The 25714-nt window shown below is 45.7% G+C and overlaps 1 protein-coding gene across 3 annotated transcripts in view; it reads right to left on the reverse strand.

Moving 5' to 3' along the window:
* Window positions 1-638: 638 nt before the first annotated feature.
* Window positions 639-25714, reverse strand: part of CHAF1B (chromatin assembly factor 1 subunit B) — a 30433-nt gene continuing 5357 nt past the window's right edge. The window contains exons 4-14 of one of the 3 annotated variants that reach the window (XR_013414917.1): window positions 24760-24877; window positions 23305-23408; window positions 20455-20551; window positions 18357-18441; window positions 15343-15436; window positions 8958-9027; window positions 8335-8426; window positions 6182-6323; window positions 4469-4900; window positions 1886-2515; window positions 639-1526 (exon numbers count right to left, since the gene is read on the reverse strand). Coding sequence is in view for 2 of the 3 variants with exons in the window: in XM_015132915.3 (XP_014988401.1) it covers window positions 1435-1526; window positions 2421-2515; window positions 4469-4900; window positions 6182-6323; window positions 8335-8426; window positions 8958-9027; window positions 15343-15436; window positions 18357-18441; window positions 20455-20551; window positions 23305-23408; window positions 24760-24877 (1421 nt within the window). In the remaining variant the exon portion in view is untranslated. The remainder of the gene's footprint in view (window positions 1527-1885; window positions 2516-4468; window positions 4901-6181; window positions 6324-8334; window positions 8427-8957; window positions 9028-15342; window positions 15437-18356; window positions 18442-20454; window positions 20552-23304; window positions 23409-24759; window positions 24878-25714) is intronic. The other 2 variants (XM_015132915.3, XM_028845329.2) reach the window with 2 other exon arrangements.

The raw sequence follows: 25714 nt of genomic DNA on the forward strand, positions 1-25714 counted from the left end.
TACTTGAGAGGCAGAGGCAGGAGAAACGTTTGAACCCAGGAGGCGGAGGTTATAGCGAGCCGAGATCATGCCACTGCATTCCAGCCTGGAAGACAGAGCGAGACTGCATCTCAAAAAATGAAAAAAATATACATATATAATATGTGTATGTGTTTGTGTACATATATATATATGATATATATATATCGTGTGTGTGTGTGTGTGTGTGTGTGTGTGTGTGTGAAATTAGCACGGCATGGTGGCACATGCCTGTGGTCCCAGCTACTCAGGAAACTGAGGTTGAAGGATCGCCTGAGCCCAGGAGGTCGAGGCTACAGTGAGCCGAGACAGCGTCACTGCACTCCAGCATGGGCAACAGAGCAAGACCCTGTCTCAAAAAACAAAAAAGATACTTTTTTTGCTTTGAAAAACCAATGTAAAAAACTAACCTATTTAGATACCAAATTGTATATGAAATAAAATCTCAACTCTCTCTTTAGAATAAATAGATCCACAAAAATGCTAAGGAAATATACTACAACATTAACGAGGGTTACTTCTGGTGGGAAGATGATGGGTGATTCCCATCTTTTTCACTTCACTTCGTTACTAATAGAATAAGCACCGTTACCTTTAAAATCAGAAAACAAACACAACTACCTTCCAAAGTTTAATCAATAAACTCCTTAGAAGTGAAATCTAACAATCACTTCAAATACTCTAAAATTCAACAGAGTAAAATCTCGAATTACTTTCTCCTCTTCCTAATTCTTATTTAAAAGGAGTCCCTTGGCCGAGCGCGGTGGCTCAAAGCCTGTAATCCCAGCACTTTGGGAGGCTGAGGCGGGTGGATCATGAGGTCAGGAGATCGAGACTATCCTGGCTAACATGGTGAAACCCCGTCTCTACTAAAAATACAAAAAATTAGCCGGGCGTGGTGGCGGGCGCCTGTAGTCTCAGCTACTTGGGAGGCTGAGGCGGGAGAATGGCGTGAACCCGGGAGGCGGAGCTTGCAGTGAGCCAAGATCACACTACTGCACTCCAGCCTGGGAGACACAGCGAGACTCCGTCTCAAAAAAAAATAAAAATAAAAATAAAAAAAAAATAAAAAAAAAGGAGTCCCTCCATGAAGTGTGTGCGCTTTCACGAGGATGCCAGGGGGGACTCACTGATTTTCACACAGGATAACGGTGAACCACTCCAGTTTCAGAAACTCATCAAAAAGAGGATTTACAATGTTAAGATGTTCATGTCCCCAAGTTAAAAATGGATACTGAATACAACGGCACCCATATTTCTGGAGAAAAATCAGTACACGTGTCACTTCTGTTACAGAAATCCATTTACAGTGTCTGTCCCACTCCACGGAAGCCCTGGTCTCAGGCACCTCCAGCTTCACCGTCTCCCTGCACACACCGGGGGCCTGGTAAGTGTCAAGCAGAAGCCGGGGTCCCATCAAGGGTCCAGACTCTCCGTGCCTCCTTTGTTTTCATCGAGTCTGGGCCGCTTTAGCTCTGGGGGACTGCCCTGAGCATCTCCAGGCGTCTCTGCAACATTAACAAACATAAGGTTGGCAAGTAAATGAAGAATTCTGGAAGTCAAGGGCTGACATTTACAGAATACAGAGCCAAGACATGGAACTGAGCTGCCTGGCAAGATCCTATACTGATATAAGGGAAGGGTCTATAGAGTGGTTCTCAACCAGGGGTGATTTTGCCTCTCAAGGGACAGTGGGCAATGCCTAGTGGCATTTTAGAATGTCATGGGCAAGCCGGGCACGGTGGCTCACGCCTGTAATCCCAGCACTTTGGGAGGCTGAGGCGGGTGGATCATTTGAGGTCAGGAGTTGAAGACCAGCCTGGCCAATATGGTGAAACTCTGTCTCTACTACAAATACAAAAATTACCCGGGTGTGGTGGTGCATGCCTGTAGTCCCAGCTACTCGGGAGGCCAAGGCAGGAGAATTGCTTGAACCCGGGAGGTGGAGGTTGCAGTGAGCCGAAATCGTGTCACTGCATTCCAGCCTGGGCAACAGAGCGAGACTCCATCTCAAAAAAAAAGGAAAAAAAAAAAAAAAAAAAGAATGTCATGGCCAAGAAGTAGCACCCAGGGATGCTGCTAAACATCCTGTAATACACAGGACAGTCCCCTACAACTGAGAATTACCTGGCCCAAAAGGTCAATAGCCATCAGGTGGAGACACTTGAGCTAAACGATCTCCTACTGAACCCACTCCATGGCTCACCAGGATGCTCTCACTGGCCAGGTGCCTCCCTGCTGAGGGGTCAACACGCAGCCAGTGGGTTTAAACAATGGTTCCAATAAGGTGCATCCTTGCTGTCTCAGAACTGACTTAAAATTAAATGGCATTAATTTCCAAAAGAACAAAAGAAAAGATATTGCACCTTTAATTATATTAAACCAGTAACAATATTACGTACCTGACTGAATTTCTTCTGTAGAAGGGGTGGAAATCACACTGGTTGGTACAGAATTTGGTGGAGTGTCTGTCTTTAAGGGTGTTAAGTTTATTCTCCTTCATTTAAAAAAAAAAAAAAAGTAGAGGGGTGCATGGTTCATTAGTATCACAGGAATTATTTATGTACCATACCAACCTTCAAAACTACCAAAAGAAATACTTAGATTTTCAGCTGAACATATGGTTCAAGGCATTAAATAGTAAGATGTGACCACTTGTTTAACAACTGAGGGTTACATTCATGTATTAAGTTAAACCATCACATTTATAATAGTCAACTTAAACCATAACCAGTCATGTAAAAGTTTCAAAACCTGTGTTCTGTTCATTATCCATGGTTTTGTGACCACTCTGCTGGCTGCTGTAAAAGGCAGTCAGATATGGCTTCTACACATAGAAAGTGCCAAAACACAGATAATACTTTTTAAAAATCCACAGTGTTGGGCTGGGCGAGGTGGCTCATGCTTGTAATCCCAGCAGTTTGGGAGGCCGAGGCGGGCAGATCACTTGAGCTCAGGAGTTTTTGACCAGCCTGACCAACATGGCGAAACCCCATCTCTACTAAAAATACAAAAAGTCAGCCAGGCATGGTGGCACATACCTGTAATCCCAGCTACCTGAGAGGCTGAGGTAGGACAATCACTTGAACCCAGAAGGCGGAGGTTGCAGTGAGCAGAGAGCGTGCCATTGCACTCCAGCCTGGGCAACAGAGCGAGACCCTGTCTCACATGAATAAATAAATAAATAAAAACCCAGAGTCTTAATTTTCAACAACTATTGTTGTTTGTAGAAGATTACACCTTCAAGAAGCTTGGTAAATAATTCAGAAGAAATCAAGAGGGGGAAAATAATTTAATACCAAAAATAGTTCAAGGAATACCTTCCGTCACATAAAAACAAATAGAAAAATTGTAAAATACGTTGCTAATCTGTAGAAAGAAATGAGAGATTTTAAGAGGGCAGTAAAGCCAGCAACCCACACACATATTATGAACTTGCCAAAGAAGACCTGTGGGCACAGGAGAGGCTGAGAGGCACAGGGCGCTCTGTCCAGCTCGGCGTCCCCACCACTCCCCTCTGCATGCCACTCCCCAGCCCTCCTCCTGACTCAGTTTATGGGCAGGCTGGGAGGCAGAGGGCCTGGTGGAGAAGGAACTACACAGGATCAGAGGAGTAACTGGATATCAGCCGCAGGGAAGGATGGAAACGGGAGGCTGTGCTGCCTGACGGCGAGGGATGTGCTAAGCGGCTCTGTCCAGTAGGAGTGGCAGACACAGGCGTGCGTGCCAGACACAGACGTAAGCAGGGAAGAAATAACTCTGCACCTCCCTGGGGATTATTTATGAGATCAGGACCCCCGTTTCTCACGGACCAGACTGCTGGAGACATCAAACGGAGTCTCAGGAAGACACTCCTGGAATTGCCTACATCCTGGGCAGGACAGCATAAATAAAACACAGGCTCTGCTTCCTGTCCTTGGGGGCTCATAACCAGCAGGGAAACTGAAGCATCAAAGCACCTGCTACAGAATCTGATGTGTGGTGACAAGGGAAAGGCTGAAGGGCCACAGAGCCTGCAAACAGAGAGGCTACATTCACATGGGTCTTTCAGAAGACTCCTGGTGTCACCAAGAGGAAGAGAGGTACAGGGTTTCCCCAGAGAAGGGAAGGACAGAAGCCTCAAAGGGCAGAGTGTGCTCTGGGAAGATGACATTCAGGACTGGGCTAGAGATGAAGGCCATGGACTCAGGAGAGAGAGTGGCCACAGTCCTGGATGACAGGCTGCAGCCAAATCACAAGCCTGGGCTTTATCTGACAGGCAGGAACTGAAGGAACAAACAGGCCTATATGCAAGAAATGACACTCTCGGATTTGAAGTTAAGAATCTCTCTGGCAACCTACTGGCATGAAGTATTCGCCGCCTGGAATTTCACCTGCGGCAGGGTGGGAGCGTTCTGTTTGCATTTCACGTTTCATTTTGCAATGACAACTTGTTCCAACAAGGTCTTACCGGGGCGTTGTCTTGCTCCAGGCTTGCAGTGTGTTCAGAGTGACCCTCCGGGATGGGTGGCCTTTTGTGTTTTGACTACTGGGCTGCAGGGTCTTCTCCTCTGAAGGCCCCGGCAAGGGGCTTTTGACAGCAGGAGTGATGGAGGGAGGGTCTCTGATGGCTGTTGGGGCTGGGGCCTGTCTGGCTTGAGGAGGGGTTGTGCCGGGGCTGCTGGGGTCTTGGCTTCTGCTGGCAGGGGCTCCCTCTACTGGTCTGGGTCCTGGCGAAGACCCTCGATGTGTCTGACTCTTGGTTTTCTTTGCTGTATCAGGAGTTCTCATGCTCAAAACTGGCTTCTCTTTCAAAGGAATTCCAAGTTCATCTTTCTCAAATGTCACAAACGAGCAGTAACCGTCCGTGGAAGAAATGGCCAAGAAGGCGCCATCGCTGGACCTTCATCCCCAAAATAGGGAAAAGTTACAGACCTTACCAACACTCTCACATCTAGTTAGAAGAGGGAAGTTCAAGCAAAATCACAAGCTTGTCTGAAGGCAAAGACCAGGGAAAAGATACGACTGGAAAAGAGTGTGTGATAGCAACTCACTCATGCAGTTTCATCACGATTTGCTAAGTCACTGCAACCTATCTGTGCTACTAGCAACTTGCACTTGAATAGGCCGGGCACAGTGGCTCACACCTGTAATCCCAGCACTTTGGGAGGCCAAGGCAGGTGGATCATTTGAGGTCAGGAGTTCAAGACCAGCCTGGCCAACCTGGTGAAACCCTGTCTCTACTACAAATACAAAGAAATTAGCCAGGCATGGTGGCAGGCGCCTATAATCCCACCTACTCGGGAGGCTGAGGCAGGAGAATCGCTTGAACCCAGGAAGCAGAGGTTGTAGTGAGCTGAGACTGTGCCACTGCACTCCAGCCTGGGTGACAGACTGAGACTCCATTTCAAAAAAAAAACTCACACTGAGCCAAGCAAGCCGCGGGGGCTGAATTGGGGACCCAAAGGTGGTGGAAGGGCAGGGGTGAGTGACATTCTCTAGACAGGCCCAGCTCGGGGCACTTCCCTGTCCTGGGCAGCAGGGACATGCAGGGGAGGGCTTCTTCCCAGAGGGCCTCAGGAATCCCCAGATGGCCAGGGAGTCTACAGGGCCTCCGCTCAGTTTATCAGAGTCCAGTTAACCCCACAAGGCAATCTGAATGCCATCAAAACCCACCAGTGTGAAAATAGGAAGCAAGTATTATGGCAAACTAGAAATGGCTTTTCCTTTTAATGTTGATTCCTTTAAAAAATAAAATTGGGCCAGGTGCAGTAGCTCATGCCTGTAATCCCAGCACTTTGGGAGGCTGAGGCAGGAGGATCGCTTGAGCCCAGGAGCTTGAGACCAGCCTGGCCGACGTGGCGAAGCCCCATCTCTACTAAACCACAAGAATTAGCCAGGCGTAGTGGTGCACACCTGTAATCCCAGCTACTTGGGAAGCTGAGGCATGAAAATCACTTGAACCTGGGAGGTGGAGGTTGCAGTGAAACGAGATCACACCACTGCACTCCAGCCTGGGCGCCAAGAGTGATACTTGGTCTCAAAAAAGCAAATAAGAAACAAAATTGGTGAATATGTCCCCCAAAGCCATCTTTAGTAACGAAATGCTCCCTAACCCCAGGGTCTCTTCCAGGGTATGGCCATGGGCTCCTTCACTCACTCTCCCTCCTTAGCAGCCACTCACCATGAAATGTCACTGAGCGTGTGGTAATGTATATTAGACACGTAACCGAAAGGGAAGGACTGCTGGGTGTCATACAGAAGCACGGAGTCCTCCGAGGCCACAGCAAACACGAGGCGGTAGGGCAGAGTCATCAGCTCCACACCTGGGGGTCGGGGACAGAGACAAAGTAAAACCACAGAAACAAGGCTTCTGACCGGGCGCAATGGCTCACGCCTAGAATCCCAGCACTTTGGGAGGCCGAGCTGGGTGGATCACTTGAGCTCAGGAGTTTGAGACCAGCCTAAGCAACATGGCAAAACCCCGTCTCTATCAAAAATACAAAAGTTAGCCAGGCATGCGGGTGTGTGCCTGTAGTCCCAACTACTCAGGAGGCTGAGACAGGAGAATCGCTTGAACCCAGGAGGCGGAGGTTGCAGTGAGCTGAGATTGTGCCACTGCACTCCAGCCTTGGCGGCAGAGGAAGACTCTATCTCAAATAAAAAAAAGAGAATATTTATAGGAATAAAATACATCCAGCATCCACTAAGGTCAAATTCAGTGTCTGGTATCTAATCAAAAAGTACCAGGCAAACAAAGAAACAGGGAGATATGACCCACAAGGAGGAGAAAAAAAATCAAAACCAACCTGTATACAAGGACATTAAAGGAGCTATTATAACTGTATTCTATAGGCTTAAGAAGCAAGAGGAAACTGAGGTGGGCAGATCACCTGAGGTCAGGAGTTCGAAACCAGCCTGGCCAACATGGCAAAACCTTATCTCTACCAAAAATAAAAACATTAGCTGGGTGTGGTGGCACACACCTGTAATCCCAGCTACTCGGGAGGCTGAGGTGGGAGATTCACTTGAACCTGGGAGGTGGAGGCTGCAGTGAGCCGAGATTATACCACTGCACTCCAGCCTGGGCAACAGAGAAAGACTCCTTCTCAAAAAAAAAAAAAAAAAAAAAAAAAAAAAAAAAAAAAAGAAAGCAGCAAGAGGAAAGATGGAGCGTGGAGAGGCACAAATATATAAGGAAGACCCAAAGTGAACCTCTAGAGATGAGAACCACAACAACGAAAAACACGCCAGATGGGACCAAGGGCAGGGCATGCAGAAGAAAGTGTTAGCAAACTCAAAACACAGCTATACAGACTTCCAAAATCAAACACTGGAAGAAGAAAAAAACAAAAAAAGTAAGCAGTATCAAAGGCCAGGAATGAATTTCAAAGGACCTAATATAACACATGTGCAATGGGGAGTATTTGAATAAGAGAAGGGGATGACAGAAATAATATTTGAAGGAAAAATGGCTGAAACTCCCAAATGTAATAAAAACTATAAACTGATAGGTCTATGAAGTTCAGTGAACCCCAAGCACAAGAAAACATAACGAAAATGGCTGGGCGTGGTGGCTCACACCTATAATCCCAGTACTTTGGGAGACCGAGGTGGGTAGATCACCTGAGGTCAGGAGTTCGAGACCAGCCTGGCCAACATGGCAAAACCCCGTCTCTACTAAAAATACAAAAATTAGCTGGGTGTGGTGGCGTGTGCGTATAATCCCAGCTACTCTGGAGGACAGGTTGGGAGGCAGAGGTTGCAATGAGCTGAGATTGCACCACTGCACTCCAGCCTGGGCGACAGAGCAAGATTCCATCTCAAAAAAAAAAAAAAAGAGAAAAGAAAAGTGATAATGAGAGACATAGACAAACAAAAGGAGTACGGCTATTCCTTTTAAAGTGCCTTAAGAAAATAAATCCTGAAAAAAGAAAAAAAAAAAAAACTGACATGTATTTTGATAACCTCAGTCTTTGCTCCAGCTTTTAAGAATAACTAAACCGGGCCAGGCACGGGGGCTCACACCTGTAATCCCAGCACTTTGGGAGGCCGAGGCAGGTGGATCACTTGAGTCCAGGAGCTCAAGACCAGCCTTGGTAACATGCTGAAACTCTGTCGCTACCAAAAATACAAAAATTAACCAGTCTCATAACCTGGTCTCAAAATAAATAAATAAATAGATTTAAATGTAAAAATAAAATATTTTAAAAATAACTGAACTGAACCAAACCCACATACACACCTTTCCCTGTAAGACAGAATCCAAATCTCCACCCCACTCTGGTGACCCGTTTCGGAGAGAAAACATAATGCACCCTGAGGCACTGAGGATACCTGTTTCCACCACTGGCCTCAGTTCAAAGTAGACCGGACAGCAGCGAACAGCAAGAGTGGCTTTTCCAGGACACGGAAGATGAGCGATGGGCCTAATGGATTAATTGCAGTGTTAGGAAAAGGCACTGTGACTCAGCGAAAGCAAAAATAAAAGGTAAACATTTCGGCAGGGCACGGTGGCTCACGCCTATAATCCCAGCACTTTGGGAGGAGGAGGCAGGCAGATCACCTGAGGTCAGGAGTTTGAGACCAGCCTGACCAACATGACAAAACCCCATCTCTACTAAAAAAAAAATACAGGCCGGGTGCAGTGACTCATGCTTGTATTCCCAGCACTTTGAGAGGCTGAGGCAAGCGAATCACTTGAGGTCAGGAGTTTGAAACCAGCCTGGCCAACATGGTGAAACTTCATCTCTACTAAAAACAGAAAAATTAGCTGGGGGTGGTGGCGGGCACCTGTAGTCCCAGCTACTCGGGAGGCTGAGGCAGGAGAACCACTTGAACCCGGGAGGCAGAGGTTGCAGCGAGCAGAGATCGCACCATTGCACTCCAGCATGTGCAACAAGAGCAAAACTCCGACTAAAATAAAGGTAAATATTTCAAACATTTCCTTGACTGCATACCTTTTAAGATTCTTCCTGGAGAAAACATAAGTGGTATTCATTACATTTTCACCAGATTCCACACATCCAGCTGGGGAGCAGGGAAGGGAGGGAGAGGAAAGAAAAGTCACTGTTTCAGCAAACTGTTCTATTCTGTTCACCAACGGAAACTCAAGAGCCTTCAGTTCCGGTTTGCAAAATAGCTCCCCCTGAAGTTATATTCTCTAGACAATGTTGTGACTGAGCACAAAAACAAATATTCCAGCACTGTCTGGTCTCGGCCTTTACTCCAGTTCTACCTACTTGTCATCTCCACCTACCTGTGGGCAGTCCCTGGGGACCCGGTTCTGATCTTGGGCCGGGAGAACATAGTGAGCCTTTGCCACAGGGCACCTTTGAGCCTCCAGGCAATTCCTCGATTGATGCACCGTGACTAGATTCAGCTGCCCAGGCTCCTTTCTCCCTAAGACCCTCATCTCTATTCCCTGGATTCCAGCCTTGGATGCTATCCAAAGGCTGAGACTAGCCTTTCCCCAACTTCCCTATCCAGCCATGAGGCTGCCAGGAGACCTTGCCCTCTGCTGAAACCTCCAGCCTCCTTCAGAACCTGACTTTGCTCTGGGGAACAGTCTCCATCTGAGAGCTCTTCTCCACTCACCCCGTGCTGTACTTAAAACAGTTCAGGCCTGTCAGAGTGACCATCATACACTGCTGCTCTTACACTAACATCTCCCTGTTTTATATTATTTCTTGATACATATACACACACATAACTTTACATATGACCGTTTCATATCTACCAGGGAGGGCAGTAGACAGTATCAATAGTCTTTTTTTTTTTTTTTAATTAATACATTCTACATAGCTGCCCTCTTTTCTTTTGAGACAGAGTCTTGCTCTGTCACCCAGGCAAGACTGGGTTTTGGCTCACTGCAACCTCCACCTCCAGGGTTCAAGCAATTCTCCTGCCTCAGCCTCCTGACTAGCTGGGATTACAGGCGCCTGCCACGATGTCCGGCTAATTTTTGTATTTTTAGTAGAGATGGGGCTTCACCATGTCGGCCAGAGGGATCTCAAACTCCTGACCTCAAGTGATCTGCCCTTCTCGGCCTCCCAAAGTTCTGGGATTACAGGCATGAGCCACTGCACCCAGGCCCCTCTTTTCATCCCACTCCATTCTTCCATCCCCAAGAAATCCATTTTAACATTCAACAAACCATTATGTCATCTGTATATTTCCCCCATGCTCACAAAATCATTACAATCAGTTATAACTCAATCACATATATACCTCTATGATTTTTTTTTTTTGAGACAGAGTCTAGCTCTGTCGCCCAGGCTGGAGTGCAGTGGCACGATCTCGGCTCACTGCAAGCTCCGCCTCCCAGGTTCACGCCATTCTTCTGCCTCAGCCTCCCGAGTAGCTGGGACTACAGGCGCCCACCACCACACCTGGCGAATCTTTTTGTATTTTTAGTAGAGATGGGATTTCACCGTGTTTGCCAGGATGGTCTCGATCTCCTGAACTCATGATCCACCCACCTTGGCCTCCCAAAGTGCTGGGATTACAGGTGTGAGCCACCGCGCCTGGCGGAGGATTTTTTTTTATTTAGTCCATTTGTTTTACAAAGCAGGGTATTATTGACACTTCTCCTTATTTTGCTAGTTTCAATCCACTACTCATGAAAATTAACTTGCATAGCACTGATGCATTATTTTTTTGTAGCTGCATAATATTTACTGCAAGATTCATTCACCCAACCTCTGTTAATGAGTATTTATTTGCTTTTGGTTTTTTACCACTATAAACAATGCTTGCAATAAGCATACTTGAACATACACTTTTTTTTTTTTTTTTTTTTTTTTTTGAGACAGAGTCTCACTCTGTTGCCCAGGCTGGAGTGCATTAGCGTGATCTTGGCTCACTGCAACCTCTGCCTCCTGGGTTGGAGCAATTCTCCTGCCTCAGCCTCCTGAGTAGCTGGGACTACAGGTGTGCATCACCACGCCTGGCTAATTTTTGTATTTTTAGTAGAGACAGGGTTTTGCCATGTTGGCCAGGCTGGTCTTGAACTCCAGACCTCAGGTGATTCACCCACCTTGGCCTACCAGAGTGCTGGGATCACAGGCTTGAGCCACCACGCCCGGCCAGTTTCCAGTCTTAATTGGGTCTTCTCCATTCGTAGAATGTCCTTCTATATTTCCTTATAAGAGTTTTCTATTTTTACCTTTTGTGTTTAAGTACTGAATTCACCTGGAATTTATTTTTTATATCTAGGGAAGGGGTCCAATTTTATCTTCTTCCACATATCTAGCTACCCCAGCACTACTCATTCAATAACAGAGTCCTCCCTTTGCAAGATCCATCTCTTGTACAACATGGTGATTATGGTTCATAACAATGTACTATATTCCTGAAAAATGCTAAGAGAGTAGATATAAAGTGTTCAAACCACAGAAATCCTAATTATGTGAGATCATGCTATGCTAATTAGCTAGATTTAGTCATTCCACAACATATATATACTTCAAAACATGTCATACACAACTACATACAATTTCATCTGTCAATTAAAAAAAAAGAGAGGAGGCTGGGTGTGGTGGCTCATGCCTGTAATCCCAGCACTTTGGGAGGCTGAGGCAGGTGGATCGCCTGAGGTCAGGAGTTCGAGACCACCCTGGCCAACACGGTGAAACCTTGTCTCTACTGAAAATACACAAATTAGCTGGGCATGGTGGCAGGCGCCTGTAATCCCAGCTACTCGGGAGGCTGAGGCAGAAGAATCGCTTGAACCTGGGAGATGGAGGTTGCAGTGAGCCAAGATCACGCCAATGCACTCAAGCCTGGGCGACAAGGGTGAAACTCTGTCTCAAAAAAAAGAGGAATAGGTCTTTGTCCAATCTCAACACTTCCCAGCCTTCTTAATGACAAATTCTTGTCCTATTTGCCTTCAGTGTCTAATTCTCTTGAGAATTATTTAAGTAACATACAATTAATTACAAATAAATAACAGATTTTTTTTCCACTGGAACAGTACCTGAGGTCATATATTAAATTGCCTTATATCCTGAGATCTTCTTCTGAACTCTGTGTTCTGGTCCACTAATCTATTTGTTTGGTCCTCTAGCAACACCATACTGATTGGATAAAAGTAGTGTTATAGTATCTTCTGACATGTGGCGAGGCAAATGCCCTCCCAACCAAGTATCACTGGGTTTTTTTCATACTTCCTTGGCTATTCTTCAGCATTTATTCTACTAAACAAAGCTGAAATTTCATCCAATTAAAAAAAAAAAAAAACTTTAATGCAATTCTAATTGGAAATGAAATTGGTATGTTAATTGTTAGAACATGATATATCTTTCCATTTGTTCAGAACTTGTTTTATAACCTTCAATAAGACCTTCTAGGCTTCTCCATAAAGGTCCTGCCCCTTCCTTATTAAATTTACTTCTGCCGGGGTGTGGTGGCTCACACCTGTAATCCCAGCTCTTTGGAAGGCTGAGATGGGAAGGCTGCTTGAGCCCAGGAGTTTAAGACCAGCCTGGGCAACACAGCAAGACCCTGTCTCTACAAAAAAATAAGAAAATTAGCCGGGCATGGTGCTACATGCCCATGGTCTCAGCTACTAGGGAGGCTGAGATGGGAGGATTCCCTGAACTCAGGAGATCAGGGCTGCAGTGATGCAGTGGGCCATGATCACACCACCATACTCCAGCCTGGGTGACAGAGTGAGACCCTGTCTCAAAATAAATAAATAAATAAATACATTTACTCCATGTGTTTTGCAGGCTTTGCACTACAATGAATAAAATATTTCTCCTCCTTCCATTTCTAAGTACTCACTGCCAATATAGACGAAAGATCACAGATTTTTATATATTTTACACTATCCAGCCATCTTATCAAATTATTTTAAAAATTCTAATAGTATTTTTTTTTTTTTTTTTTGAGACGGAGTCTCGCTCTGTCACCCAGGCTGGAGTGCAGTGGCCGGATCTCAGCTCACTGCAAGCTCTGTTCTAATAGTATTTTTTAAATCTCTTGGATTTTCTAGAAACACAATCGTATTACAGATTTTTATCTCTTCTTTTCCGATCTTTGTAATTTCATTTTCCTGTTTTTCCCACACTAACACCACAAAGAACAATAATGTTGATAACAGACATCCACCCTGCTTGATTTTAATTGAAAATATTTTTAGAGTGGCCACTTAGTAAAGGATTTGAAACTGGGGCCCGGCACGGTGGCTCACACACCTGTAACCTGTAATCCCAGCACTTTGGGAAGCCAAGGTGGGCAAATCAACTGAGATAAGGAGTTTGGGACCAGTCTGGCCAACATGGCGAAACCCCGTCTCTACTAAAAACACAAAAATCATCTAGTCATGGTGGCAGGCACCTGTAATCTCAGCTACTCAGGAGGCTGAGGCAGGAGAATCGCTTGAACCCAGGAGGTGGAGGCTACAGTGAGCCAAGATGGTGTCACTGCACTCCAGCTGGGGTGACCAAGCGAGAGATTCTTTTAAAAAAAAAAAAAAAAAAGGCCGGGCGCGGTGGCTCAAGCCTGTAATCCCAGCACTTTGGGAGGCCGAGACGGGCGGATCACGAGGTCAGGAGATTGAGACCATCCTGGCTAACACGGTGAAACTCCGTCTCTACTAAAAAAATACAAAAAAACTAGCCGGGCGCGGTGGCGGGCGCCTGTAGTCCCAACTACTCGGGAGGCTGAGGCAGGAGAATGGCGTGAACCCGGGAGGCGGAGCTTGCAGTGAGCTGAGATCCGGCCACTGCACTCCAGCTTGGGCGGCAGAGCGAGACTCCGTCTCAAAAAAAAAAAAAAAAAAAAAAAAAAAAAAAAAAAAAAAGGCCAGGCGCGGTGGCTCACGCCTGTAATCCCAGCACTTTGGGAGGCTGAGGCAGGTGGATCATAAGGTCAGCAGTTTGAGACCAGCCTAAGCAACATGGTAAAACCCTGTCTCTACTAAAAACACAAAAAAATTAGTGGGGAGTGGTAGCGCACGCCTGTAATCCCAGCTACTCAGGAGGCTGAAGTAGGAGAATCGCTTGAACCCAGGAGGCGGAGGTTGCAGTGGTGAGCGGAGATCGCACCACTGCACTCCAGCCTGGGCAACAGAGCGAGATTCTGTCTCGAAAGGAAAAATGATTTATTACTGGGTTTAGTGAATAACTTCTAATAAATGTTTAGTAACTAACTTTAGTAAATATAACCTAAACAATTATTCTTGGGCCTGAGACTTCTTGAGCCACAGTGTCGTTCCCACATGTTCTGCAGTGTTCTTTAAAGCCCTACCCACACAGCTGCATGTGTGATTCACACCCTTCTCAGGCACTCCCTGGCTCAGCTGGGATGGGACTCAGTGGCAAAGCTGGCCGGTGCCCTCCCGTTTGGCCCAACCCTGGGCTCTGTTGTCATCTTTGTGCACAGGATGGTCCTGGAGCCATGGCAATGAGCAGACATTCTCCTCTGAGAACACTGTGGCCACAACACTGCCTAGCCTTACTTGCTGGGCTGAGCTCCTTTCCTTCCTAGGGACAATAAACCTATCTTGTCCTTGCTACTTGGCTGACCTTTTGATTTTGACCAGTGCTGCTTTACAAGTTTGTCCATGTGTCTAATGCTGTCACAAATGCGCTTCTTTATTGCGGAGAATAAAAACAATAAAGGAGCTTTATTTTTGGCTTTAGCACTATGACTTCCATATACATGTTAATGAATGGAAAAGCATTCATTAAAAGGTTTACATAGTAAAGTTTATTTTATTTTATTTTATTTTTTTGAGATAAGTTATCACTCTGTTTCCCAGGATGGAGTACCATGGTGCGACCTCAGCTCATTGCACTGTCCGCCTCCCGGGTTCAAGCGATTCTCCTGCCTCAGTCTCCCAAGTAGCTGGGATTACAGGTATGCGCCACCAAACCCAGTTAATTTTTGTATTTTTAGTAGAGAGGGGGTTTCACCAAGTTGGCCAGGCTGGTCATGAACTCTTGACCTCAAGTGATCCACCCACCTCAGCCTCCCAAAGTGCTGGGATTAGAGGTGTGAACCACTATGCCCGGCCAAAAGTTAAATTTATCTAAGAGAAAATGCCTATCATTTTAATCTCATAACTCCCAAAGTTTTCTGCACGTTAGAATCACTTGGAAATCTTTTTAAAATTCCAAAAGCCATGCCACCCAGACCAATTACACTATAATCTCTGGCGGTGGGACATAGGAGCCAGCGTTTTTTTTTTTTAAGCTCTCCTGGAGGTTCCAATGGGCAGGTAAGTCGGGGACCCTCATTCTAACCAGCATTCACTGAACTGATAAGCAGCAGCGTAAAACGGGAGCAGACATCCCCGCTCGGCCCTCATTCCCTTAAGTCCAAAACTACAAAACACACCTGGCGTGAGGAGCAAAGATCCATCGGGAGTGAAACTCAGTCTACGGAAGAAAGACTTCATGCTGTCGTCGTGGAACATCCGGTAGCTTCTTGCCTGTCGCACACAACATTTATTTTTATTATTTTTTTTATTATTTTGTTTTCTTTCTTTTCTACACACAAAGTTTAAACATTTTTCCAAATCTTTACACTCACAATAAAGGCTTCCCAACTGCTGTATGTGCCTATGGTTTTCTTTACATAGTGTCATTTATTGTTGACATAATCATAAATGAAACTGAAACATTACAAATCAGACAATTGTACAATACCGCAAGGGTAAACGTTCATGAAAACTGACCACACGTTTTTGTTAGGTAAAGCTATATGTATATATGTGTGTTTTATGTGTTCTAAAATTATTTTTAAAAACTCTTAAGAACACAAACCACAGGGTCAACAGTGGCACGTCTGGGGCTTGAGACTGGGAGATACTGGGAAGATGACCGGGAGGCCTCTGCTTTCTATCTGTGCGGATTCATTTAGAATTTCCAACTGAACGCACTCTTTAGAGACAGTCTCATTCTGTCACCCAGGCTCAAATGCAGTGGCGCAATCATAGGTCAATGCAACCTAGAACTTCTGGGCTCAAAGCAATCCTCCCTTCTCAGCCTCCTGAGTAGCTAGGACTATAGGCACATGTCACCACATCCAGCTATTAATAAATGCACCCTTTAAAAAAAGAAAATTGTGGATTATTAAACTGGTAACCATTAATCTTTTAAAACAACATTTCTTGAACACCTGTGTGGGACAGTTTTTACTACTATTTATTGACATTTTATAAACATCAAGCATTTGCCAGACATGGTGGCTCACACCTGTAATCCCAGCACTTTGGGAGGCCAACGCAGGCGGATCACTTGAGTCCAGGAGTTCGAGACCAGCCTGGCCTACATAGCAAAACCCCATCTCTACTAAAATACAAAAATTACCCAAGTGTGGTGGCGCACACCTGTAATCCCAGCTACTCGGGAGGCTGAAGCAGGAGAACCGCTTGAACCCAGGAATTGAAGGTTGCAGTGAGCCAAGATCGTGTCACTGCAGTCCAGCCTGGGTGACAGAGCCAGACACTGTCTCAACAAACAAGCATTTAATTCTTAAGACTACAAGGAAGCAGGCATTACTATTCATATATATTGAATTTATATATTCAAATATATGTAATATATATTTATATGTAATATAAAATATGTAAATATATGTAATATATAAATACAAAAATATAAAAAATCATATATAATATATAAAATATATAATATACAGAAATATATATTTTATATATATATTTTTTTTGAGACAGAGCTTCACTCTTGTTGCCCAGGCTGGAGTGCAATGGCGTAATCTCGGCTCACTGCAAACTCTACCTCCCAGGTTCAGGTGATTCTCCTGTCTTAGCCTCCAGAGTAGCTGGGACTACAGGCATGCGCCACTATGCCCAGCTAATTTCTGTATTTTTAGTAGAGACAGGGTTTCACCATGTCAGCCAGGCTAGTCTCGAACTCCTGACCTCAGGTGATCTGCCCACCTCTGCCTCCCAAAGTGCTGAGATTACAGGTATGAGCCACCACACCTGGCCAGCATTACTATTCTTACTTCACAGGTGTGACCTCTCAGTGCCTGTCAGCGCCCAGCCCACACTGCCTTACCCTGGTTCCTTGGGTGCATTTGCACCTTGTCCCCGTGTGGAGCCAATAACCGTGGAGCCAATAACCAGCTTGCTCGCCTGCACCTCGCTGCCTGCCTCAGTAGCCTTGATTCCTTTAGAAATAGGGTCTTATTTTCATTTGCCAATTCTTTCAAAGTCAAAATCCTTCCTATTCCTAAATACCAGTGTTTTGGCTGGGTCTCTGCTGTCTGCTAGCAAAGCTCTCTACCTACCTGCCAAGACAGTAAACTGCCTGCTGCCAGACAGATCCAACGCTCGACCTGCCTGTCTTCTGTTGCCTCGTGTAGGGATCTTCCCAGACCAGTAGTGACCAGCCCTTGCTACACCTGAGAATCACGGAGGCCCTGCTTAGCTCCAGCCAAGTGAATCACGCCACTGAGGCTGGGGCCATGGCATCCATATTTTTATTTTTATTTTATTTTTATTTATTTATTTATTTAGAGACTGAGTTTTGCTCTTGTCACCCAGGCTGGAGTGCAATGGCGCGATCTCAGCTCACTGCAACCTCTACCTCCCAGGTTCAAGCAATTATCCTGCCTCAGCCTCCTGGGTAGCTGGGATTACAGGCATGTGCCCGGCTAATTTTATATTTTTTGTAGAGATGGGGTTTCACCATGTTGGCCAGGTTGGTCCCAAACTCCTGACCTCAGGTGATCTGCCCGCCTCAGCCTCCCAAAGTGCTGGGATTATAGGCGTGAGCCATCATGCCCAGCCTTATTTCATTTTATTTTTGAAATAGAGTCTCGCTCTGTCGCCCAGGCCAGAGTGCAGTGGCATGATCTCGGCTCACTGCTGAGACCTCCACCTCCCAGGTTCAAGTGATTCTCATGCCTCGGCCTCCCTAGTAGCTGGGATTACAGGCCTGCACTACCATACCTGGCTAATTTTTGTAATTCATTGAGATGGGGTTTGGCCATGTTGGCCAGGTTGGTCTCAAACTCCTGACCTCAAGTGATCCACCCGCCTCAGTCTCCCAAAGTGCTGGGATTCCAGTCATGAGCCACCGCACCCGGCCAGCAACCATATTTGTAATTCTTCCCAGGTGATTCCATGGTGCAGCCAGGGTGGAAAATCACTGTCCTATCCTCCATCAGTGGCTCTCCCCTGGGCTCCAGATGTCCCCATTTCCATACAGACTAGCCCACCACAGTAACTGAGCCTTGACTGTCCAAAAGGAAACCTTATTGTAGTTCAGGAATCGGCTCCTTGAGACCAGTGATTTGGCCGCAAGGGTATGGGAGGAGCTCAAGACTTCTTAAGTCTCAGTTAAAGCGCTGCTGAAAAAGAATAGCAAAATATTTTATACCTCTCCTTCAGCACCTATTCCAGACAGCATCTTCGAAACATTAAAAGCCACACGCTTCTTCTGCATACTGTACACTCGCAGCACCCTGAAGAAGGAACATGTCTGATTTACCACTTGTAGTAAATGAATTATGCTTCACACAGAAACAACTTATTACCAACAGTCTATCACCACCTCAGCAACTTTCAGTCTGCAAAAGCCTTTACCCATGATATTCACAACTGGGTAATGAAGAAGGAAGCAAGCATTAACAACCTAAAGGATATCACAGGCTGGGCGCAGCGGCTCACGCCTATAATCCCTACACTTTGGGAGGCAGAGGCGGGTGGATCACTTGAGGTCAGGAGTTTGAGACCAGCCTGGCCAATATGGTGAAACCCCATCTCTACCAAAAATACAAAAAAGTAGCCGGGTGTGGTGGTGGGCGCCTGTAATCCCCGCTACTGGGGAGGCTGAGGCAGGAGAATCACTTGAACCCAGGAGGCAGAGGTTGCAGTGAGCCGAGATCATGCCACTGCACTCCAGCCTGGGCAACAGAGCGAGCCTCTGTCTCAAAAAAAAAAAAAAAAAAAAAAAAAATTTTGGTAAGTCACATTACTCCCACTAGCTAATCAGATTGTTTTACTGATGACTGTCTGAATAAAACACACTTATCAGAAAATAAATGGTATTTAGAATACAACAGGAAATTCTATGAAAAATAAACACTAACTCCTCCCTACCACTTTTATTACAAGGCCATCTTATATTCAATTTGTTTTAATTAAAAGTAGTTAGATAAATATTCAAAAGGACTATTAAGTAATATAGGAGGCACTCCTCATTTTTAAAATATTTATTCCAACAATACAATTAAATGCAATTATGCCAGTAAACACAGCAACAAGACTTCTTTTCAGAAAGGACAAAAATAGTTTATTTTTATATCGATTTAAATGGAGTCATTAAAATCACTGGGCTTGGCGAGGTGGCTCACGCCTGTAATTCCAGCACTTTGGGAGGCCGAAGCGGGCAGGTCACCCGAGGTCAGGAGTTTCAGACCATCATGGTCAATATGGTGAAACTCTGTCTCTACTAAAAATACAAAAATTAGCCAGGCATGGTGGCACATGCTTGTAATCCAGCTACTCAGGAGGCTGAGGCAGGAGAATCGCTTGAATCTCAGAGGTGGAGGTTACAGTGAGCTGAGATCGCACTCCTGCACTCCAGCCTGAGGGACAGAGTGATACTCTGTCTCAAAAAACAATTAAAAAATAAAAATAAAAATAAAAATCACTGTAGCACACCTGTAATCTTAGCACTTTGGGTGGCCAAGGCAGACAGATGGCTTGAGCTCAACAGTTCAGGAACAGCCTCGGCAACATGGCAAAATCCCATCTTTACAAAAAATACAAAAAGTAGCTGGGTGTGGTGGTGCACAACTGTAGTCCCAGTTACTTGGGGGGCTGAAGTACGAGGATTGCTTGAGCCCAGGAGGTCAAGGCTGCAATGAGCTGTGATTGCGCCACTGCACTCCAGCCTGGGTGACACAGTGAGCCTCTCTCTCAAAAAAAAAATAGTAATAATAATAAAGATTTACTAAGTTCAGGGCCAGGTGTGATGGCTCATGCCTATAATCCCAGCATATTGGCAAAGGCGGGCAGATCATTTGAGGTTAGGGGTTTGAGAACAGCCTGACCAACATGGTGAAACCCTGTCTCTACTAAAAATACAAAAATTAACTGGGCATGGTGGCATGTGCCTGTAATCCCAGCTACTAGGGAAGCTGAGACAGGAGAATCGCTTGAAACCAGGAGGCAGAGGTTGCAGTGAGCTGAGATTATGAGACTGTGCCACAACACCTGCCTGGGTGACAGAGTGGGACTCTGTCTAAAGAAAAAAAAAAAAAAAGATTTACTAAGTACAAACTTCGTGGAAGGCACTTGTCCTAATTAATTTCCAATTTCTGATTATGTTGTAAGAATGAGTATGAAAACAAGAACAAAAGAATCAAAGCTAGACTATGATAAATCTTGGTTAAGTGGCAATAAATACCTCTCTTCAGAAAATTACAAGTAAATACAAAGAAATTCCAAGTAAATGCTAAAGCTAAATTTACCTGTCACAGCTCAGAGTAGCCACATATTGACCCAAAGGGTCCCAGGTTACTCCTTGGACATAACTTTTATGTTCATTAAAAATTGATATCTTTTGTCCTACAAAAAAACACACATACCGAAACAGCATTATCAAAACCTATTTGAGCCCAAATAGTATAAACTATGACTTAAATATTATTCCCTTTACCATGCATCACTCAGCAGGCAGTAAGTGAGGGACTCCGTACTGAACCCCGTGTCAGGCTCTGGGGCCACAAAGATGACTTCATGCAGTCCCCACCCTCAGGGAGCTCACAGATCAGACAGACCCATCAACAGGCAAGCATCACACACGTGGACCCGGGGAGGGGAGCTGACAGCACAGGGCAGAGGGTCTGAGAAGATCTAAGTTCAGTTCCCCAGGTCAGGCAGGATGAAGAGGAGATGAAGGGTGGAAGAAGGTATCGTCAGGGAATCCCCGGGTTAAGACACCTTAGTGAAGAGAATATGGAGCAGTGAGAGGCAGCTGAGAACTGCTAATGGGCACACAGGAGGGCCAAGAACAGAAGATAAGGAGGAAACGAGAAGTGTTACAGAGACCTTGTGTGTAAGGAAAAGGCTGTGGGCATTCCAGCTGAGGAGTCACCTGCATTTTAAAGGTGAAACAGGTTTAGAAGATGACAAAGAGGGTTGCTAGTTAGGAGGTGACAGAGTAGACCAAGAGAGAGATGAGGGCCCTCCTCATCACAGAGCAGACAGTGTGAGCAGGGATGAACAAGGGGCTCTGGGGAAAATATTTAGCACACAGAGATTGCCTGCATAAAAAGACAAGGGAGTTACGAAAAGACAAGGGAGTTATGAAGCTTTGGCGATTCCTTTTTGTTTTTTGTTTTTTTTTTGAAACAGGGTCTGGTTCTGTTGCTCAGGCTGGAGTGCAGTGGTGCCATCAGAGTTCACTGCAGCCTCAACTTCCCAGGCTCAAGAGACTCAGCAGCCCTAGTAGCCGGGACTATAGGCATGTACTACCACATCCAGCTTATTTTTGCATTTTTTTTGGTAGAGAGAGGTTTTTGCCATGTTGCCCATGCTGGTCTTAACTCCTAGGCTTCCACAGTCCTCCCAAAGTGCTGGGATTATAGGTGTGAGCCACTGTGCCTGACAAGTCATTCTTTTTTTTTGAGGTTTTTGGTGAGGTTCAGTAACAACCCATCACACTTATGGTAAAACCTAAAATCCTGGCTCACGCCTGTAATCCCAGCACTTTGGAAGGCTGACGCAGGCAAATCACTTGAAGTCAGGAGTTCAAGACCAGCCTGGCCAACATAGGGAAACCCCATTTCTACTAAAAATACAAAAATTAGCTGGGGTGGGGGGGCGCCTGTAATCCCAGCTACTTTGAGGGCTGAGGCAGAATTGTTGAACCTGGGAGGCGGAGGTTGCAGTGAGCAGAGATCGCACCACTGCACTCCAGCCTGGGCGACTGAAGGAGACTCCATCCCAAAAAAAAAAAAAAAAAACATGAAACAAGACAGAATGGAGGATGGAGGATGGCTTGGCTGGACAGCACGGAACTAAAAAGAGCAACAATTTTTATAGGCTGAATGAGAACTGGGCTGACACAGTGCTGCAGGGGCAGCCAATAACAACTCCTTACCCAGGTACTTGAGTTGTAGAATTGGCAGGAAGAGGTTTGGGAGAAAACAAAGTTTGAGTAAAGGATGGCGGGAGATAAAAATGGTTAGGAGTTAGCCACTACTTGCTTTTGGCATTTCACAGCTATTTTTACACCACTATAACTTTTCACATGTCCACTGTCTCCCCAGCTGGAGAACAGAATGTCCCTGGCTTTCCTTGATCTTCTAAAATGGAAACCTGATCCCACCTACTCCATCAACTAGCATGCAATGCCCTATAAATTATAAGTGACTTGTTAATCTTTCCGAGATCCTAACCTCCATAAAGGCAGGGCTCAGGCCTGTCATCTTATCTGCTGGCCCCACCATGTGGGATTTGCCTGGCCTCAGTATCAGTAACTTGCAGCACCACTACTAAGCCTCTTACCCTCTGACAATCCATGGCATATGGGACTAAACCCTATCCTGTTGAGCCAACCACCTGCTCTAGTTCACTAAAACAATTTTTTGTGTTGCTTTTAAAGTTAAAGCAAGTAGGCCGGGTGTGGTGGCTCATGACTGTAATCCCAGCACTTTGGGAGGCCGAGGCAGGTAGATCACCTGAGGTCAGGAGATTGAGACCAGACTGGCCAATGGTGAAACCCCGTCTCTATTAATGATACAAAAATTAGCCGGGCCTGGGGACAGACACCTGTAGTCCCAGCTACTCGGGATGCTGAGGCAGGAGAATTGCTTGAACCCAGGAGGTGGAGGTTTCAGTGAGCCAAGATTGTGCCACTGCACTCCAGCCTGGACAACAAGAGCAAAACTCTGTTTTCAAAAAAACAAAAATAAAAAATAAAGTTAAGGCAAGTTAGGCCCAGGAGCGGTGGGTCATGCCTGTAATCCCAGCACTTTGGGAGGCCGACGTGGGCAGATCACCTGAGGTTAGGAGTTTGAGACCAGCCTGGCCAACATGATGAAACCCTGTCTCTACTAAAAATACAAAAATTAGCTGGGTGTGGTGGTACATGCCTGTAGTCCCAGCTACTTAGGAGACTGAGGCAGGAGGATCGCTTGAACCTAGTAAGTGGAGGTTGCAGTGAACCGAGATCTTACCACTGCACTCCAGCCTGGGCGGCAAAGCGAGACCCTGTCTCAAAAAAAAAAAAAAAAAGTTAAAGCAAGTTAGGCTTTTAGGCTTTTATAGATGCTTAGAATATTTCTTCCTGCTAATAACAAAAACATATAGTTTACCTTTATTGACATCCCATATGATGGCTGTGTTATCCACAGAGGCAGAAGCCATTAAATTCCCATCAGTTGCCCAGCAAATATCATACACATCTTCTAAGTGGCCCCTAGAATCCAAAAACAAAGAGGAAAAAAGCAATTACTCCCCAGGTATAGCAGCTTACAACTGTAATCCCAGCACTTTGGGAGGCCGAGGTAGGCAGACTGCCTGTGGTCAGGAGTTCAGGGCCAGCCTGGCTAACACGGTAAAACCCCATCTCTACTCCAAATACAAAAATCAGCCAGGTGCGGTGGCTCACGCCTGTAATCCCAGCACTTTGGGAGGCCAAGGCAGACAGATCACGAGGTCAGGAGATCGAGACCATCCTGGCCAACATGGTGAAACTCCATCTCTACTAAAATACAAAAAATTAGCTGGGTGCAGTGGTACACACCTGTAGACACAGCTACTCGGGAGGCTGAGGCAGGGGAATCACTTGAACCTCGGAGGCGGAGATTGCAGTGAGCTGAGATTGTGCCACTACACTCCAGCCTGGCGACAGAGTGAGACTCTGTCTCAAAAAAAAAAAAAAAAAAAATTAGCCAAAAAAAAAGCCAGGCATGGTGGCGCACACCTGTAGAAGTCCCTGCTACTTGGGGGCTAAGGCAGGAGAATCCCCTGAAACCAGGAGGTGGAAATTGCAGTGAGCTGAGATCATGCCACTGCACTCCAGCCCACACGACAGAGTGAGACTCCATCTAAAAAACAAAACAAAACAAAAAACAATTATTAACTCAAAAAAGGACAAGTTATCAAAAATATAAGGGCAAGCTCCAGAACTATGCATAAAATGAGATTCCAAAATTTCCACTGGCACTATATTAGCTATAAAAAACTACTTTCAAGGATCACTGTATCTCGCCAGGCGTGGTGGCTCACGCCTGTAATCCCAGCACTTTGGGAGGCTGAGGTGGGTGGATCACCTGAGGTCAGGAGTTTGAGACCAGCCTGAGCAACAAGAGCGAAACTCCATCTTAAAAAAAAAAAAAAAAGGATAGCTGTATCTTTAAAATTGAATCCTTTTTACTGAGAAAAATTCATAGGAGAAACTAAGAAAATCCATTTTAATTATGCTTTCATCCTTTAAAACTATTGTCTTAGGACTGTTTCACATAAATAAAACTTCTAAATTAGACCAGCCTGGGCAACACAGTCAGACCCCGTCTCTACAAAATATGTAAAAATTAGCAGGGTGTGGTGGCATGTGCCTGTAGTCCCAGCTATTTGGGAGGTGAGAGGATCACTTGAGCCCGGGAAGTCAAGGCTGCAGGGTACTGTGATCACAGTACAGCACTCCAGCCTGGGTGACAATGAGACCCTATCTCAAAAGAAACACACCCAAAAAAAGTCAAAATGTATATTCCATTTAATGCGCTCAGAGTAAAGAGAGATCACTGCCAGGGTCCCTCCCAAGTTACCGCAGAGTCTTCACAACTGTCCAGTTCTCCTTGTTCAGCTGGGCCTCGTCCTCATCCTGAAAAGCGATCTGCTCCGGCTCCTTGTTATCATTCACCTTCCACAACAGGATGACGGCATCTGCGGGGCGATTCAATTACAGTGATCCACGCCTCACCCACACTCCTTCATGTCAGGATTTTTATTTATGTATGTATTTATTTTTGAGACGGAGTCTCGCTCTGTCGCCCAGGCTGGAGTGCAGTGGCGCGATCTTGGCTCACTGCAACCTCCGCCTCCCGGGACCATCCTGGATAACTGTCTCTACTAAAAATACAAAAGAATGAGCCGCACATCAGGATTTTTAGGGCATTAAAACAACATTTATGTTGTTCAGTGGACACCATGGCCACGATGATTTACTTCCAAGCATTTCAACAGGGAAAGTAGGTTTGCCTTCTCAGCTAAAACTCCAAAATCAAATTCATAATAGATCAGAGCTATACAAAATCACCTTAAACAGAAGGGTCCTAGGCCAGCAAAATGCCACTGCAAAATGCCACTGGCTACATTAACAAAACTGAAGGCATAATCTATAAATAGCCGAACAGAAAAACAAAACAGCAAAGAACCCCTAGTGCAGGGGTTGGCAAATGTTCCTGCTGAGAAACCTTCAGCAAGTCACTGAGCATCTTGATGTCTCAGTTTCCTCACCTGTAAATGGGGACAATAGGCAGGGTGGGGTGGCTCACGCCTGTAATGCCAGCACTTTGGGAGGCTGAGACGGAAGGGTTGTTTTAGCCCAGGAGCTCAAGACCAGCCTGGGCAAGACAGCAAGACCTTGTCTCTACTAAAAACCAAAAACATTAGCCAGGTGTGGCGGCACACACCTGTGGTCCCACTACACAGGAGGCTGAGGTGGGAGGATCACTTGAGTCCGGGAGGTAGAGGCTGCAGTGAGTCCTGATCTTGCCACTG

The sequence above is a fragment of the Macaca mulatta genome, chromosome 3, assembly GCF_049350105.2.
Source record: "Macaca mulatta isolate MMU2019108-1 chromosome 3, T2T-MMU8v2.0, whole genome shotgun sequence".
NCBI classification, from domain to species: domain Eukaryota; kingdom Metazoa; phylum Chordata; class Mammalia; order Primates; family Cercopithecidae; genus Macaca; species Macaca mulatta.